This window comes from Dendrobium catenatum, unplaced genomic scaffold (assembly GCF_001605985.2).
Source record: "Dendrobium catenatum unplaced genomic scaffold, ASM160598v2 fragScaff_scaffold_1219, whole genome shotgun sequence".
Taxonomy (NCBI): Eukaryota; Viridiplantae; Streptophyta; class Magnoliopsida; order Asparagales; family Orchidaceae; genus Dendrobium; species Dendrobium catenatum.
Genome location: NW_021319681.1, coordinates 47,650 through 64,503, shown reverse-complemented (window position 1 = coordinate 64,503; position 16,854 = coordinate 47,650). Strand labels below are relative to the sequence as shown.

The 16,854-nt window shown below is 32.6% G+C and overlaps 2 protein-coding genes across 3 annotated transcripts in view; one reads left to right on the top strand and one right to left on the bottom strand.

Annotated features, from left to right (window-relative positions):
* The window catches only part of LOC110114742 (sucrose nonfermenting 4-like protein), an 88,041-nt gene extending 86,492 nt beyond the window's left edge, over positions 1-1,549 (top strand). For both annotated transcript variants that reach the window (XM_028699072.1, XM_020847721.2), the window contains 2 exons: positions 51-120; positions 1,115-1,549. In XM_028699072.1, coding sequence (XP_028554905.1) covers positions 51-120; positions 1,115-1,324 — 280 coding nt within the window. In that variant the 3' untranslated portion in view covers positions 1,325-1,549. The remainder of the gene's footprint in view (positions 1-50; positions 121-1,114) is intronic.
* A 1,995-nt stretch (positions 1,550-3,544) lies between these two features.
* On the bottom strand, positions 3,545-16,043 carry LOC110114745 (splicing factor 3A subunit 2). Its single transcript, XM_020847727.2, has 8 exons — positions 15,807-16,043; positions 15,482-15,651; positions 12,224-12,300; positions 8,661-8,726; positions 8,472-8,546; positions 7,078-7,152; positions 6,488-6,893; positions 3,545-3,721 (listed from the first exon to the last, which is right to left on the bottom strand). The coding sequence occupies exons 1-8, from the start codon at positions 15,956-15,958 to the stop codon at positions 3,714-3,716; spliced, it is 1,029 nt and encodes a 342-aa protein (XP_020703386.1). The 5' UTR covers positions 15,959-16,043; the 3' UTR covers positions 3,545-3,713.
* Between the last annotated feature and the right edge of the window lie 811 nt (positions 16,044-16,854).

Sequence of the window (16,854 nt, the reverse complement as noted above, 5' to 3'; positions counted from 1 at the left end):
TGAGAAACATTTTTTTTCTTTTTGATTGGATGTTCGTGTTGCTTCCGCAGTGACATCACAGCTCTAGCCAAAGATAGAGCTTATGCACAGATGCACCTCGATGAAATGACCATCCATCAGGTTAAACACTCTACTTTCAATTAGCCTCATATTGTCCGTCAGAAATTGTCTAGTAATGACATAATAGAATGGTATTTCTTCTTCAGTAATTCTTTTCCTAAACTATCAACCATTGGACCTTGGGTGCTAACTTTTTTCGTATAAAATTTGTTTGCCTCGGTAACCCCAAGGTATTCAGATTCCTTCAAGCAATCAAAAGAATTTAATAATTCTAACCATTTTTATCGAATAAATGTCCATCAGTTAATCATCAATTTGGATTTATGCTATTTCTTGCGAAGTGGTTTTGAATCAAAAGCTGGCCTCAAAATGACTATCTATAAGCCTAGAATTCAACAAAATATGCAAAATGAGTGCACCTGATATTTAATCTCCAATTTGTTAGTGAGAATCAAAGTTAACGCTATTAGATAGGAAATACGATAGAAAAGAAAATATAAAGGCAGCTTGTTGCATTAAGTCATTCATGGAGCAAGCTCAAGGTTGACTCTGTTATGGAGATTCGGCAATTTCCGCTTAGAGGGGAAGGTAGGTAAGTTACATTGAAGTCGACCGTCAACCAAGTTCGCTTAATAAGATCATCAACTTCCGAGTTCATCTAATGAATTCATCAGTTTTTGGGGTTTAGTAGCTCTAGACAGCATCTATATGTGCAACGACTTCTAAACTCCTGCCTAAATTAGTAACTAAACACTTGATTAGTCAAACCTACACAATTACAATTGTACATAATCAACATTTTTTTGGTGGTGCTTGACTTGCTATTTGGTTGCATGAAAGTTTGCATGATTAAAATATGCAGATGTTGTGTAGAAAAGTCGAAATTGAACCTTAAGCTTTGATTGAGACCGCTTTTTTTATCGCTTCTTAAAACAGTTTTTTAGTTTAAAAATTTAAAATTTTTATACTAGAAAACTGCTTTAAGAAGCAGTAAGAAAACCGTCCTAAACAAAGTTTTGCTCTTTTTTCTTGCTTATTCTTTTTAAAATTCCAGGCAGTGCAGCTTGGTCAGGAGGTAAATCATCCTCATGGATTCTCCAGCGGGCAGAGATGCCAAATGTGCCTACGCTCTGATTCTTTGCTGAAGGTAATGGAACGGCTGTCCAGTCCCGGTGCGAGGCGGGTCATCATTGTTGAAGCTGGAAGCAAGCGTGTTGAAGGAATTATTTCTCTAAGTGATTTATTCAAGTTCTTGCTTGGTTAGCTCAAGCTTATTTTGGAAGTGAAAACAGGGGGAGATATTATTTATTTTACTTTTATTTTATTATTTATTTTTAATTTTGTGATGTAAGCAAAAAAAAAAAAACTTCTGCTTGCAAAAGTTGCTCTTCTTTGATCTTCACGTCCTTAAGAAAGGCTAATAGAGCATTTGTGACAAATTATTTATGTTGCAGGCGTCAATGGTTAGAGCCTGCTGGCTTTTCTTTTTTTTTTCTTTCTTGAAAAAAAGATAGGCCACTTGAGGTCTTATGTATAGGGAACTTAGCTTAAATGGATGATTCCATAAAAGGTGTTAAGAGAGTTTAGTGCTCTTCAGTTATTATCTAACTTTCATATTTTTACTACATTTTAATTACAGATTTAGGTTTCGTTTGGGACAGCATTTTTACTGCTTCTTAAAGCAATTTTTTTTTATAAAAATTTTAATTTTTGTAGTAAAAAGCTACTTTTAGAAGCAATAAGAAAACTGTCCCAAATGAAACATTGGAAAAAATTTGCTTAAAAATAGTTCGTGGTAATAATAAGATACTCTATTGATCTATCTTCTATTAGGATTTTTTTTTCAAATATTATATATTATACTTAGAAGTTAAATTGTGTTTAATTAATGTTTTTTACATGAAGAAAGAAAGATATTCATAATTTTTAATGAGTCGTTTTATTTATCATTAAATGTTCAAATAATATTTAGGGTTTGAAATTATGAGGAATATTTGTTTATAGAAATATATGATTATTGTGTTACTTTTTAATAAGATTGTGATATTTTTAAAGCAGTTAAAACTGATCATATTTTATCAAATAAAATTATGAATTAAGTTTAAAATATGATTAATAATTCGAGCATTTAATATCAAATCCTTTCATATATTTAATTTTTATAATTATACTATATTTAATTTTTATAATTATACTTCTCGTTCACGTATATTCAATATAAGTTGGACGCGTTATAGATTAATTATAGAATAGTTGAAATTTTTTTTAAAAACATTATTTTTATTTCTAATAATGTTGAAAAATTAATAGTTTTGATGTTATATATAAGACTCTACAATATTGAAAAATTTTTTTATTGAGAACGCTAATTTTATTTTTATGATAAAAAATTAAAAAGTTCAACATCTAGAGACTTGAAGATTTTTTAAATCCCAGCCTTTGATGGAGGAGATTATTGTGTGGAATCCGGATGAAAATTTTACATCCAGATTGTGAGTGTACATACTGTGTGCACTGTATAATTTTTATACACAATTTAGTTCAAACTGTATATATATTATTTGTATACTGTGTACGCTCACAATCTAGACGAAAACTACTTTCCGTCCGAACTCCGCACGGAATAATTTCTCGTGATGGAGAGGCAATTATAGATATCTGTTGCAAGTAGAAACTGCTGAAAAGCAGCAATTTGAATGGGGGCCAAGATCCATAAAGTCTCAGACATGATGGTGATTTGAGTCTAATCAAACCCAATTAATCGAATCTGACTCAACTCAATGGGGTTAGGTCAAACCATTCTAAGTGAACTACTAATAGGCCATATGGTTCGGCCTAAACTCATGTCAGGATAAGTGTTTCCCATGGTGTATGTGGCCTAGACCAGTCATAGCTCAAACAGCCTAAGAGGTCATTTAACCAACACATAGTATCATCAAAAAAGAATTTGAATTCCATTTTATAAAAAATAATGGTAAACCACAAATAACATTTGATAATAACATAACACTTTCTGAACAAAACAACCCTATTTATCTTGTTTGATTCGAACGTTTATTACGTCCGGTGTAAGGACGTAGAGGAACGTCCAGTTTGAGGCAAAATCCCGCCAAAAAACTCAGTATTTGCTTGGTACAACTAGGTATTATTTGATATTAACGAGGAATAAAGCTCTTTGAAGACCAATACCGAGTTATACCGAGCTGTACTGAGAAATACCGAGTTGTACCGAGTTTTTCGGTACAACTTTTGCATAACTCGGTATTTCTCGGTTTAGCTCGATATAATTCGGTATTGGGTCTTCAAATGATGGTATTCCTCATTATTGTTTGGTATTGCTCGGTATTTGCTCGGTACAACTCGTTTTTTGGCGGGATTTGGCCTCTGACCGGACGTTCCTCTGCGTCCAGTCGAAGGACGTAATAATTGTTCGTTTGATTCTCAGTCATTCCATGATTGACAGGTCTGGGGTACACAATAATCATTAGCATGAACCAAAACCAAGTAGAAAATGGTGGGAAAATCTACTTATAGATCAGCAGTATCTCATCAAGATCTTCTGCTACGATTTCAGCTTTATGAAATCACACAAGTAGCAAACAAAACATAAAAGTCTGATTAAAACATCCATGGTATGAAGAAGAAACCGGTGATTACTGACCCATATTAGGTGGGAGGGGGGGAGGAAAATGAACCTGGTTTTGTATTTGCTGCCCCATAAAGGACTGCATTGGTGGCTTTTACTTTTATTTTATTATTTATTTTTAATTTTGTGATGTAAGCAAAAAAAAAAAAACTTCTGCTTGCAAAAGTTGCTCTTCTTTGATCTTCACGTCCTTAAGAAAGGCTAATAGAGCATTTGTGACAAATTATTTATGTTGCAGGCGTCAATGGTTAGAGCCTGCTGGCTTTTCTTTTTTTTTTCTTTCTTGAAAAAAAGATAGGCCACTTGAGGTCTTATGTATAGGGAACTTAGCTTAAATGGATGATTCCATAAAAGGTGAAAGAGAGTTTAGTGCTCTTCAGTTATTATCTAACTTTCATATTTTTACTACATTTTAATTACAAATTTATGTTTCGTTTGGGACAGCTTTCTTATTGCTTTTTAAAGCAATTTTTTTTTTATAAAAATTTAATTTTTTAGTAAAAAGTTATTTTAAGAAGCAATAAAAAAGCTATTCCAAATGAAGCCTTGAAAAAAATTTTACTTAAAAATGGTTCGTTGTAATAATAAGATACTCGTATTGATCTATCTTCTATTAGGATTTTTTTTTCAAATATTATATATTATACTTAGAAGTTAAATTGTGTTTAATTGATGTTTTTTACATGAAGAAAGAAAGATATTCATGATTTTTAAAGAGTCGTTTTATTTATCATTAAAAGTTCCAATTATTATGTCCTCTGATCAGATATAGATCTACGTCCGATCAGAGGCTTGTTACTCAAATTTTGCACGGTATTTGATCAGTATTGATAGGTATTGTTTGATAATATGGAGGAATACCGTTCTGGGAAGACCAATACCGAGTTATACCAAGCAATATTGAGTTATATCAAAAAATACATAGTAAATCTTGGTACTTTTTGGTATAACTTGGTATTTCGTCTTCACCTAATGATATTTCTCATTATTATTGGTATTGGTTGGTATTCACTCGGTATTTCTCATTTTGTGCATGCAATCTTAGTGCCGACCAGATGTAATTCTACTTACGTTCGCCGGACCAAATAAAAGTTCGTGGTTATGAAGAATATTTGTTCATAGAAATATATGATTATTGTGTTACTTTTTAATAAGATTATTTTAAGAGAATTGTGATATTTTTAAAGCAGTTAAAACTGATCATATTATATCAAATAAAATTATGATATATGTTTAAAATATGATGAATAATTCAAGCATTTAATATCAAACCATTTCATATATTTTATTTTTATAATCATACTTCTCGTTCACGTATATTCAATATAAGTTGGACGCGTTATAGATTAATTATAGAATAGTTGAAAATTTTTTTAAAAACATTATTTTTATTTCTGATAATGTTGAAAAATTAATAGTTTTGATGTTATATATAAGGCTCTACAATACTGAAAAATGATTTTTATTGAGAACGCTAATTTTATTTTTATGATAAAAAAAAAAAAAAAAAAAGTTCAACATCTAGAGACTTGAAGATTTTTTAAATTCTAGCCTTTGATGGAGGAGATTATTGTGTGGAATCCGGATGAAAATTTTACATCCAAATTGTGAGTGCACATACTATGTGCACTGTATAATTTTTGTACACAATTTAGTTCAAATTTAGGGTTCAAATTGTGTATATATTATTTGTATACTGTGTACACTCACAATCCAGGCGAAAACTATTTTATGTCCGAACTCCGCACGGAATAATTTCTGATGATGGAGAGGCAATTATAGATCTCTGTTGCAAGTAGAAACTGCTGAAAAACAGCAATTTGAATGGGGGGCAAGATCCATAAAGTCTCAGACGTGATGGTGATTTGAGTCAAATCAAACCCGATTAATCGAATCGTGTCAACTCAACTCAATGGGGTCAGGTCAAACCATTCTAAGTGAACTACTAATAGGACAAATGGTTAGGCCTAAACTCATGTCAGGTTAAGTGATTCCCATGGTGCATGAGGCCTAGACCAGTCATAGCTCAAACAGCCTAAGAGGTCATTTGCCAACACATAGTATCATCAAAAAAGAATTTGAATTCCATTTTAAAAAAATAACGGTAAACCACAAATAACATTTGATAATAACATAACACTTTCTTAACAAAACAACCCTTTTTATCTTGTTTGATTCGAACTTTTATTACGTCGGGTGTAAGGACGTAGAGGAACGTCCGGTTAGAGGCAAAATCCCGCCAAAAAACTCGGTATTTGCTTGGTACAGCTAGGTATTATTTGATATTAACGAGGAATGCCGCTCTTTGAAAACCAATACCGAGTTATACCGAACTGTACCGAGAAATAACGAGTTTTTCGGTACAACTTTTGCATATCTCGGTATTTCTCGGTTTAGCTCGGTATAACTCGGTATTGGGTCTTCAAATGATAGTATTCCTCGTTATTGTTTGGTATTGCTCGGTATTTGCTCGGTACAACTCGTTTTTTGGCGGGATTTGGCCTCTAACCGGACGTTCCTCTGCGTCCGGTCGGAGGACGTAATAATTGTTCGTTTGATTCTCAGTCATTCCATGATTGACAGGTCTGGGGTACACAATAATCATTAGCATGAACCAAAACCAAGTAGAAAATGGTGGGAAAATCTACTTATAGATCAGCAGTATCTCATCAAGATCTTCTGCTACGATTTCAGCTTTATGAAATCACACAAGTAGCAAACAAAACATAAAAGTCTGATTAAAACATCCATGGTATGAAGAAGAAACCGGTGATTACTGACCCATATTAGGTGGGAGGGGGGGAGGAAAATGAACCTGGTTTTGTATTTGCTGCCCCATAAAGGACTGCATTGGTGGCCGGAGCCCTGGAGTGAAGCTTGCCATTGCACCGGTCCCAGCCATCGGCGGAGGGATAGGCCGGGGCAGACCATTTGCCGTCGAAGGAGGCGGTGGTGGTGGGGGTTGAGAAGCACCTATAGGCGGCGGAGGGGCTCTTGCGGAAGGGTTTCCGACAGGATTTGGTGGAGGTGGTGCTCCTTGAGGTGGAGGTGGAGGTGGGGGAGGTGCTTGAAGTGGAGGCAAAGGTCTTGGAGGAACACCAGGGGCTGTTGTGCCATTGGCTGATGGAACAGAGGTAGCCGGAACTTTGCTAGATTCTGGTGGCTTTGTTTTGAAGTATAGTTGCAACTGCCCATGCATAAAAATATGTAAAAATGCTAAGGAGGTTAAAAAAGCTTAGTTCTAACTGTAGAAGATTAAGGTTTCGTTTGGGACGGCTTTCTTTATGCTTCTTAAAACAGTTTTTGTATAAAAAACTACTTTAAGAAGTAGAAAGAAAGTCATCCCAAACAAAGCCTAAGTTTATACTAACCGTGAACATCTTTAGGTCTGGATCCCAATGGGAAAAGAATTTTGGAGTGGACTTGTCAATCTCCGTGCTTGGAACCTGAGAAGAGTTTTGTAAATGTCAAACATACTCATTCGGCGAAAGAGGGTATCCAAATACTGACGACTAACATCAGCCAATGTAAGTGATGAGCTCGTCTTCTCTTAAGAGAAGACAAGGCATCAATTTCTCAAAGAATATATGCTTATTGTAATCTCTAAATAAGGCGTCAATTTCTAAAAAGAAAATTTAGTGAACTAAATAAACCCTTAATCTAATCCATAAGGCACATTACTTGCTACCTTTCACCTCTTGCATTCTTCAAATAAGTTAATAATCTCCAAGGATATAATAAATATAATCCTAATAAAAAACAATTGCATTTCACACACGATATCTATATACATATAAGAAAGATTTGATGATACATATGTTATATTTTTTCCAAAAATAAAATCACGATATAATTTGCTGCACTTAAAAATGAAGGAAAAAGAAACAATTAGGATCATAAAAACTAGCACTACATAATGGGTCAGAAGAAGACATTATTAGACTTAGGAATAGCTTTATGTTTCCCTTGAAACGAAGAAAAAAAGGAAGCCAGCCTCGGAAGGGTTATATTCTAAATAATGTTACACAATAGACTATATATCGTGCATGGAATGTGTTTTGATAAAGTGTAAGAACAAAAAAAAAGAGTGCGATATTAATGAAATAACTATGTGAAACAAAGGCACCAGTCTAATGTTTGGCATCTGATGAGCAGAGGCGCTATCAACGCACCAATTGAAGGGCTCCAATTTTGACATGCATTGCTTCATAGGGTGCTCAGGTGATGTTCAATATTGTTTAATTGTTTATCGCATAAAAATGATATCCCCATATCAAGTTGGCATCAACTACCAAGAAATGCTAAGCGCCTGTTTGGAAGTGTTTTTTTAAAGCTTTTGTTTAATATATTTTTAAATGTTAATATTTTTTGCATTTACAGCAAATCATGTTGCTTCAAAAAAAAAACACTAAATATTTTTTTTAGTGTCCGAGTATTTTTTTAAAAGTAATTATCACCATTGGCCACCACCACCATCAGTGTCTCCTCAACCGCCACCATTTCCTTGTCAACATCACCACATAAATAAACAGAAACAACATATTTTTAAATATCAACTATGTTTTATTTTAAGTTAAAACATAAACAAAATAAGAATTAATAAAAAATAACCCTGAATGTCCGCTAAAAGCTCCACATTTCAAAGGCAGTAATTGATCCAACTTATCACAATAGCAAGAAATCAAATTCATGCCAATGTTCACACTGATTCTGGCCTATAAAGTTTTATGTTTAGCGTTTTCTGGTTAGAACAAGCAAAATGTACCTTGAAAGCAATGATTTCGTATGGCTCTGCATGAAAGAGCAAATATTGGTATCTCTTATCACAAGCCTGGACCCTCTGTACAAACAAGGCAATTATTTTAAGGAAATATTATACTGCCCATTTAAAACAATGGCATGAAATACATGCAAATCCATAAGTGAATTTGAGTAATAATCACACTGAAAATACCTGCTCAAAGGATGACATGAACCTATGCCTTGGCTTTGTATTGTCTTCAATTTCTGGATACTCAATCTGAAGCAATAAGATCAACGAAAAATGCACTTCGAATGTTAAGAGCAACATTCCCAGAAACTAAAATGGCGGGCATATGCAGGTTATTCATCATAGGAACAAAACAGATAAAAGTAACATGTTAAGAAACTAAAATAGGCATATGAAGGCATTCCATCCTAAGAAAATATAACTTGGGAAACATAACAGACACCATACTAAACTACATCAGTGGATATTAGATTTATGAAACTCCCATTGAAGTGGCCCTCACAAATCATTACAGCATCGATATTTCTAAAATATCTCCTAAAAATTAGAATGCAAAGAAAAAAAAAACTAAAAAAAAAAAGAAATTTTATGATTGAATTTGTTTCTTTATTTTATGTCAAAAAAGATGATAAAATATACATAAAAATGTGGAAAAAATAAGAGATTTTAATCTTGATTTTCCTCACTCTGAATGTCGGGTTTAGATTAGTATGACTAGTGCTGAAGGAAGGGTACATCCATAAAATTATAAATTTTTATAGTGATATAATAATAGCATTTTTATCCTTTTTTTTAACTGAGATGTATATAATAAAGATACCCAACTATCTTAAGGGTTTATTTTACTTTTGCACTAAGAATGATCGTGAATGTAGACTGAACACCCTTTTTTTTTTTTTGAGGAAGAGAAGAAATTATTTTGATACTAGAAAATGAATAGAGAAACAGAAATGTTTGAATATGGGGTTTGAAAGTTGAGTACTCATAGCATATTTTATTAAACAGATAAACAGTCCCTAGAGATACTTAGGAACAATTATGGAGAACACTAGCAATCTAGCCACCTTAAGAGATGCTTTTTTTTTTTCTTTTCATAACCCCATTTTTATGAAATGTGTCAATGCAAGAGTTTTTGTGGATAATCCCTTGATGTTGGAGATCATTTTGTAAGATTGATTCAAAACATTTCTTGGCATTGCCAGTTTTTAGGATTTTGATTTTGGACTGAAATTGAATATGAATCATAGTGTTGAAATGTTTAAAAATTTGACTCACTTCTAATTTTTCTTTCATTAAGAAAAATCAAGGAAGACAGATATGATCATTGATTAAAAAAAACATGCAACTCCAAATACAATATTGACTCGATTAATATTTGGGTCAGCTTAAACCTAAAATTGAACTGATTATCATTTGAGTTCAGGTTAAATGACTTATCTTTGGATTAAACAAGTTGAATTTAAGTTAAAAATGCCCTGTTGATATAAAAAATTTCAAGATCTACATGATAAAAAAGTTGGGTTTGACTTAGTGAAGTTTAGGTATATTCAAGTTTGGGTCAAATATTTTGACCCGTATGATAAATGAGTCAGGTTTGAGTCAAGCACATTCGGATTGGATCAATTTCAAGACAAACTTGAACCTGAATTGCCAATCCAAATTGACACCCCTAATGTAATGGACTAAAGCAAAAGGCTGAAAATTTTATAGGTTTTAGTTGCGATAGAACTACAAGCATGTTTAGCCATATAAAAATTTACATACCGAATATCCTTTGAATTTCTAGGGGTGAATGATGCAGGAATTATTTTTTCAATGAAACTAAAATTTGGGTGACCTAAACGATTCTACCAAATTCATGCTTGAAGTGATGGTTTTGGCAAGCACATAACCCATTATTTGAATTTGGGCCTTATTACGGTAAAAGGTAAAACCCTAAGCAAATATCAATATAGCCAATCATTCTCCTTAAAGTTCAACATGTAAAGTGTTGAGTCTTATATGAGAAATTAACAACACAAATTTTATATTGAGTGAGTTTGTTCATTGATTGTAAGTTGCAATCTGGGAAGGGCACTAGAAGCACATATTCAAATGCTTGATCTTTAAAGAGAATAGCACGACCTATTGAGACCGCCTTTAATAATGATGTGTTTCTACTTCAACATTATAATTTTCATGACATGTCTCATATCATAAGATTTAAAGTTTTCTGAGTCTACAATGCAAGTAGTGGTTTTTTTCTAGTTCGTATATAAGGTATTTACCTTTTCAAGGAATCAAGTTTATTTCAATTATATTTCAAAAAAAGCATCGAACAGCTGTATGTGCCGATTTGTTGTCCAAATGCTTGAAAAGAAAGTAGACCGCTACATCAATTTGTCTTTCCTGCTGCTTTTCTTTGAAATGTTTCAGTCCAATATTTCATCATGAAATTTTAATTTTATGGATCTGGACTTTCCCTATTAAGGTTGATTTTCAAAATTAGCATTATCAACTTCTTGAACACTGACTTCTTTATGGAATCTGTGACCATTTTCTTTCTAACAGGATCCTTCACATGTAGTTTGGCCACTCTTATTGGACGAAGACTGATTTTCAATATTGATGGACTCATTGATATTAAGGAGAGACTCTATATTGAAGGACCCGTCAACCTCACATGTAGAACCTCAAAGTTTTTAATATCATCTTAAAAATTAGAATAATAAGAGGAAAGAATACAAATTAGAAATTTTATGATAAAATCTTATTCCCTTTGTGTTAAAAAATATGATATGAAATTGTACATAAAGAAATAATTATCTAGAAAATAAATAAGTTTAAAACTTAATCCTTAATTCTAGAATTCAAGATTACCTACATAGCAAAAATAGAAAATTAATGTCCATAGATTGTTGCAGATGAAAAGATATTTGCCAAAGATTTGGAATTATTTCAACAACTACCAGCTACACACTAGTAACTAGTTTTGTGCCGTTACTTGATATTCCAAAAATATTATGCCAAGTACCCCAAAAAGTTGCATAGATGTCCTATTTAAAATGTAGGTTGTCAAAGTACGATGATTAGTGATTGATTTACTTAAGAAACAAATTAATTAGCAATGTGTGTTCCTGTAAACTATGCATGCATGATGCATATAGACATGTAAATTCAATTTACATGTCCAATTCAACTATTATAGAGCCTTGTTCAAATCTAAATGTATACACTAGCATCTTTTGACTGTTATAATTGTAACTGCAGATGATTATAAGTATTGTTACCAAACTTATCGTCAAGGGACAAACATGAATGACCATATGTGCATATTCATCATATTTTAATGTATGGATGTGTTTGTGAGTGTGTATGCATCCATATGTATGTGTGTGCGTGTGTGTATGAAAATTAGCAGAAGATTACAAGAAAACTACCACGCAATCATAGTAATGAGGCTATTTCTTTAATCTAACATATTTCAAATCAAATATACAATTTCCTTACTTGTATTTAATAAATTCCATACCATGTGCCTTATCAAGAATGAGCATAATGGATTGACAAAAGCATAAGAAATTTAGAACTCTGTATGGTGCCCGGCCAAGAACAGACTTAATGCTCAACTTAAAAAAAAGATTATCTTCTACAATCTACATAATTGGGTAAATAAGAAAATTATTCTTGTTACAAGCAAAACTACAGGGTTTTATTTGGTGCCTAAGATGATACAAATATCAGTTATCATAAATGAAGCTACTAACCTGAAACAAAAGAGAGCGCTGCTTTGTCTCTGAATCATACTGCTTGGTCACACGGTAACCAGGCCTACCAATCTTAACTGCAAAAACATAATATATCATTAAAAAAAATAAACAATCAATCAGTGAAATTTGTCAGCAATAAAAACTATTGAATAGAACGAAGGGCATTAATCATGTTAGCCGTATGCAAAATTTATAGCACATGAACTAAAAGCTTTTTCGCAGATAAATTACAATAGATATCCTTCTGTTTTTTTTTTTTTATTCCCTACATCCATCTAAACTTCTTTCATTTTATAATTTTTTGCTACATCATGAGGTGTTAATAAGCTAAGTGAATATTTGCTAATCACATGTTTAAGGTAGTAGGTAAGGGTGCATTGACTATACATAAATTGCTATGTTATTTTAATTAACTCATGAAACTAATTTCATATTTCTTTCTTTTCTACTTTGACAACGAACAATAAGATATGTGTGTTTATAATTTCCCATCAGATTTTTGTAAGACAAATTTCATCAAAGTCCACTGTGTTTGAGCCAAGTAGAGTTTTTGACAGCTAGTTTTAACATCTCATCATTAGGTTCCTCATGTTTTAGAAAAATTGTATATTAAATTAATATTTAAGGAAAAAAATATTTGATAGCTTTTAAAATATTTTAGTTGGGTCCACTTCAATACAAAGTTTTACAGATCTTATTTTTAATTTGCTTAACTATCTTCATATTCTTTCTAAACATGTGTCAGGGGCCCATAGTTTTAAATGACTCTTTCTCCTCTACCAACTAGACAAGACAATAGTCTCCATACCTTCCTGCACTAAAAGATAAGAGATGACAGGTCAACCAATTTAACGGAGTTGTACATGAAAAATGGGAATGGGAAATAGTACTTCGGGCTTGAAACTAGATTTTTATGGTTGATATTGCCAGCCACGTGCTCTGCATGATACCGGCAGACTCTTTTCCTTTTATTTTGATTTTCCACACTCCCATCATCTCGAGAAAAATGAGAAAATGAGAATAATGTGCTCCATTCTAAACCCAAACATGATGTAGAGATACATAGAGAATAACCATAAGAACTACCTAGCCTTTTGAAAGGATCATATCGATCAGTTCTCTAAACCCAAACATGATGTAGAGATAAATAGAGAATAACCATAAGAACTACCTAGCCTTTTGAAAGGATCATATCGATCAGTTCAACTTGATATGAGAACTTTTTTACATGATTCAAACAAGTAAGAAAAAACCAACTTTATAGATAACTAGAAAAAAAATAGCACAAACCCGTGGTTGAACCATTGATCCATCGAATTAAGTAAAAATTCAAAGAACTCAATGGTTTAAACAACGACAAAAAATTAATCTAATTTTAATCAAACCAAACAATATTTTGGGTTCTAAAGACCAAACGCAATAGTATTTTGGGTTCAATCAACCAATTTCAACCCATAATCTCACCCACGGTCAAATTGCTCCTAAATCATTGAACCATATGGTATATATATTCTTTGGAAATTAATTGCACTACTTTACAAATATTATATCATTTAAATAATTATTATATTTTATAATGTCAGCATGGTTCAAGCCGCCATCAAATCTAGGTAGAACATTTAAACCATGAACATTTCCTTCGTTTGGTTCAATGTTTAATTTGATTTTCAAAATCATGGGGTAACTAGGTCCACCTCTTCAAGAAAAAGTGAAGAAAAGAGTAGATATAATCCAGAATTTAATGCAAAATGTTTCAAACAGTATGTTTCCTAATGAAAAATAATATTACTAAGAAAATATAGAATATATACGAGGTCCACTTGTGACTTGTCAAAGCACTCAGCTGTCATTTCTTCTTTAGGGAGGAAAGAAGAAGGAAAGTGGATAAAAGAATAAATCAAATTGAGGAACCTATTCAAGATGTTTCTAGGTCTATCATTTTCTAATAAAAGTTAATTCATGATATGATATGTGATATAAACAAAAAGATGTCATGCAATTTTTTAATGAATTTTCCAACTATTCAAACAATCTAATACAAAATATATGAACAAATAAGCATGCAAATTCCTAAGAAAGCAAGCCAATAAAAATTTTATTTAATAATAGTAATGAATAGTAAGAAATGAAAAGAATAAAAAATAAGTAAGAAAAGTATACCCCTTAAGAGAAATTAACCATTAACTTCATGAACAAAAAACATGTTGGAGGTTAAGATTTTATACACATGAGAAAAACCTAAATATGCATCAACTCTGACTAAAATCTAATCACCCACTTTGCAATCAATAACTTAATCAAGATGAGAAGCAAAGTGAAATAACATGGTAGCCAAGTCTTTACACATAAACAAGCATATTGCATCGCAAAATATTTGAAAGAAAAATACTTAACATCCCAGCAAAATATAGTTAAATAGTCAAAGATGAAATTCGTGGTCTTAAATCGTGGGAGTTTCATGAATGTTGCGTATACATTAGCCCTAAAATGCATAAAGTTTCAAATTTGAACCTTAATCAGTTGTTTGGTGAACAAAACTTTTATATTAGCTGCATAAAGATGCCTCATGCTTATTCAACTTGCTATATACATTGATCACAGATCGTATAATGCCTTTTAAGGCTTTGCTTATATTCGTTTAATTCAAATTTGGTTTTATTTGCTTTTTATGTGTTATGTGAGAGAAAAAAACTTCTAAGTCATTATGCATATGATTGACAGCTAGAAAACTAAAGTCTTTAGCTGAAATCTTTTTCAAAATTTGAAAGGAAGACGTGAAATCCACGACCTATTTTACCACCTTTTTCAATCCTCCTTAAGCATAAGGTGACTGGTTAGATCTGCATATCGATCTACATTTAGATTCTCAAAGTATGCAATCCCTGAACTTGATTAACAGAATATCTTCCATAATTTGCTATAATTTCAGGGAAGCTAAAAGGAAAGGGACATATATATTAAACCTAACCGTAATAAAATATAAAATAAAAACAAAAACATTCATAAAAAATCAAATAATATATTTGATTTATCCAAAGGGAAACATTCATGATAACCTTAGGCGTAATGAGGAACAATCGCCCAAGTCATTTTGAACAAAAATCAATATGGAATCAAAATTTCATTGAGGTGAAAAACATATCTCGTAAGTGGCATGTAAATTTTGTATTATAGAATCTATAGTAAAGCTTTTTTTTTTTTTTTTTTTAGGAATAACTGTTTAAGATGTGATGACTTAAAGCACAGGAAACAAACCACTCTTGCGAAGGGCGATTTTGCGCTTGTGGGGCTGAGGCTGAGTGGGTGCGTCCTTAGCCTCTCTAGCCGCTCTCTTTGCGAGGTTCGTCTGATGCCGCTTCCCCTGCGTGTGAGCAAGATAGTTACCCTCGTTGTTGTGCAGCGTCAGGCACAGCTTGCACTCGTAGCTTCATCAACAATATTCAACGTCAAACAAGACTCATAATAATAACGAATTAGATAAAGAATCTCTAGAATAACATGGATTAGAGCTAGTTATGTAGGCCTAGGACCAGCATAAGAAGCTACTGGAGTTGTTGGTTAGGGTTAGGAATAAAAAGACCTGCCGAGATGGTTGCGCATGAAATAGGGATCCTTAGCCAGGTCAATAGTCTCCAGGGCCAGACGCCGGAGACGCTCCCGCCGATCGATCGCCTCATTCTGCGCCGAAGCAGCGCCGCCGCTCCCAGGCTTCGATCCCCAGTCTCGATCCATCTCTCTCTCTCTCCGTCTCTCGCTCGCTCTGGACTGAAAGAAAATAAATAAGCGTTATAGAGGCGCCCGGGACCAAAAGAGGAGGATATTGGGAAGTCCGATAAAAATAAATTATTTTCATAAAGAACCACGAACGATCATATTCGAAAGTTCAGCAAATTTCGTCGTATACCATTAACTAATATAAATTTAATTTTTTTCATAAATTTATTTATGGCTCATTAGAGGCTTAGAAAACGAATTATATATATATAATTATGATGGCTACAGGAAAAATTACACTTATAAGAAAATAAAAAATATAACAAATAACATGACTATTACAAATTGGCATAAATATGTGGCCTAATATGTTTGACTCCCACATTGACCCGCACCTCTATGTGGCTTCCTGCTCTCAAGCGATTATCATAGTTGTAACATCCTAATATTTAAATTTAGAAGAATTGCATGTTTCATTTCTTCATTAATTTATCAGTGTTACTAATCATTTTGTTATATAAATTGCCCAGCATAAGGAACTATAAGTCTTATATATCAAAATATTTCTACATTTATTTATCAAAATTCAATTTACAAAACTCAAGAGATCAATCACCACATCTATCAATCTATCTTCTTAAACTCCTTATTAGAAAAGAATAAAATCAAAAATACAAAAAATAAAACAAAACCTAAAATTTGATCAATCCCACTCCACTAGACTCTGACCCCTTAAAATCAATTGAGTCATCAAAAAGTGTTATGTGGAGAGCTTTAGGGTTTTCTGTCTTCATCCGCATTTTGTTGCCGACATATGGGTAATCTCTTCGTAGTTTCACTCGGTTTTCTTGCATTTTCTCTTCCAATTATTTGGTCGTCTTGTTGAGGTTCCTGTTAAGTTAATTTCACATGTG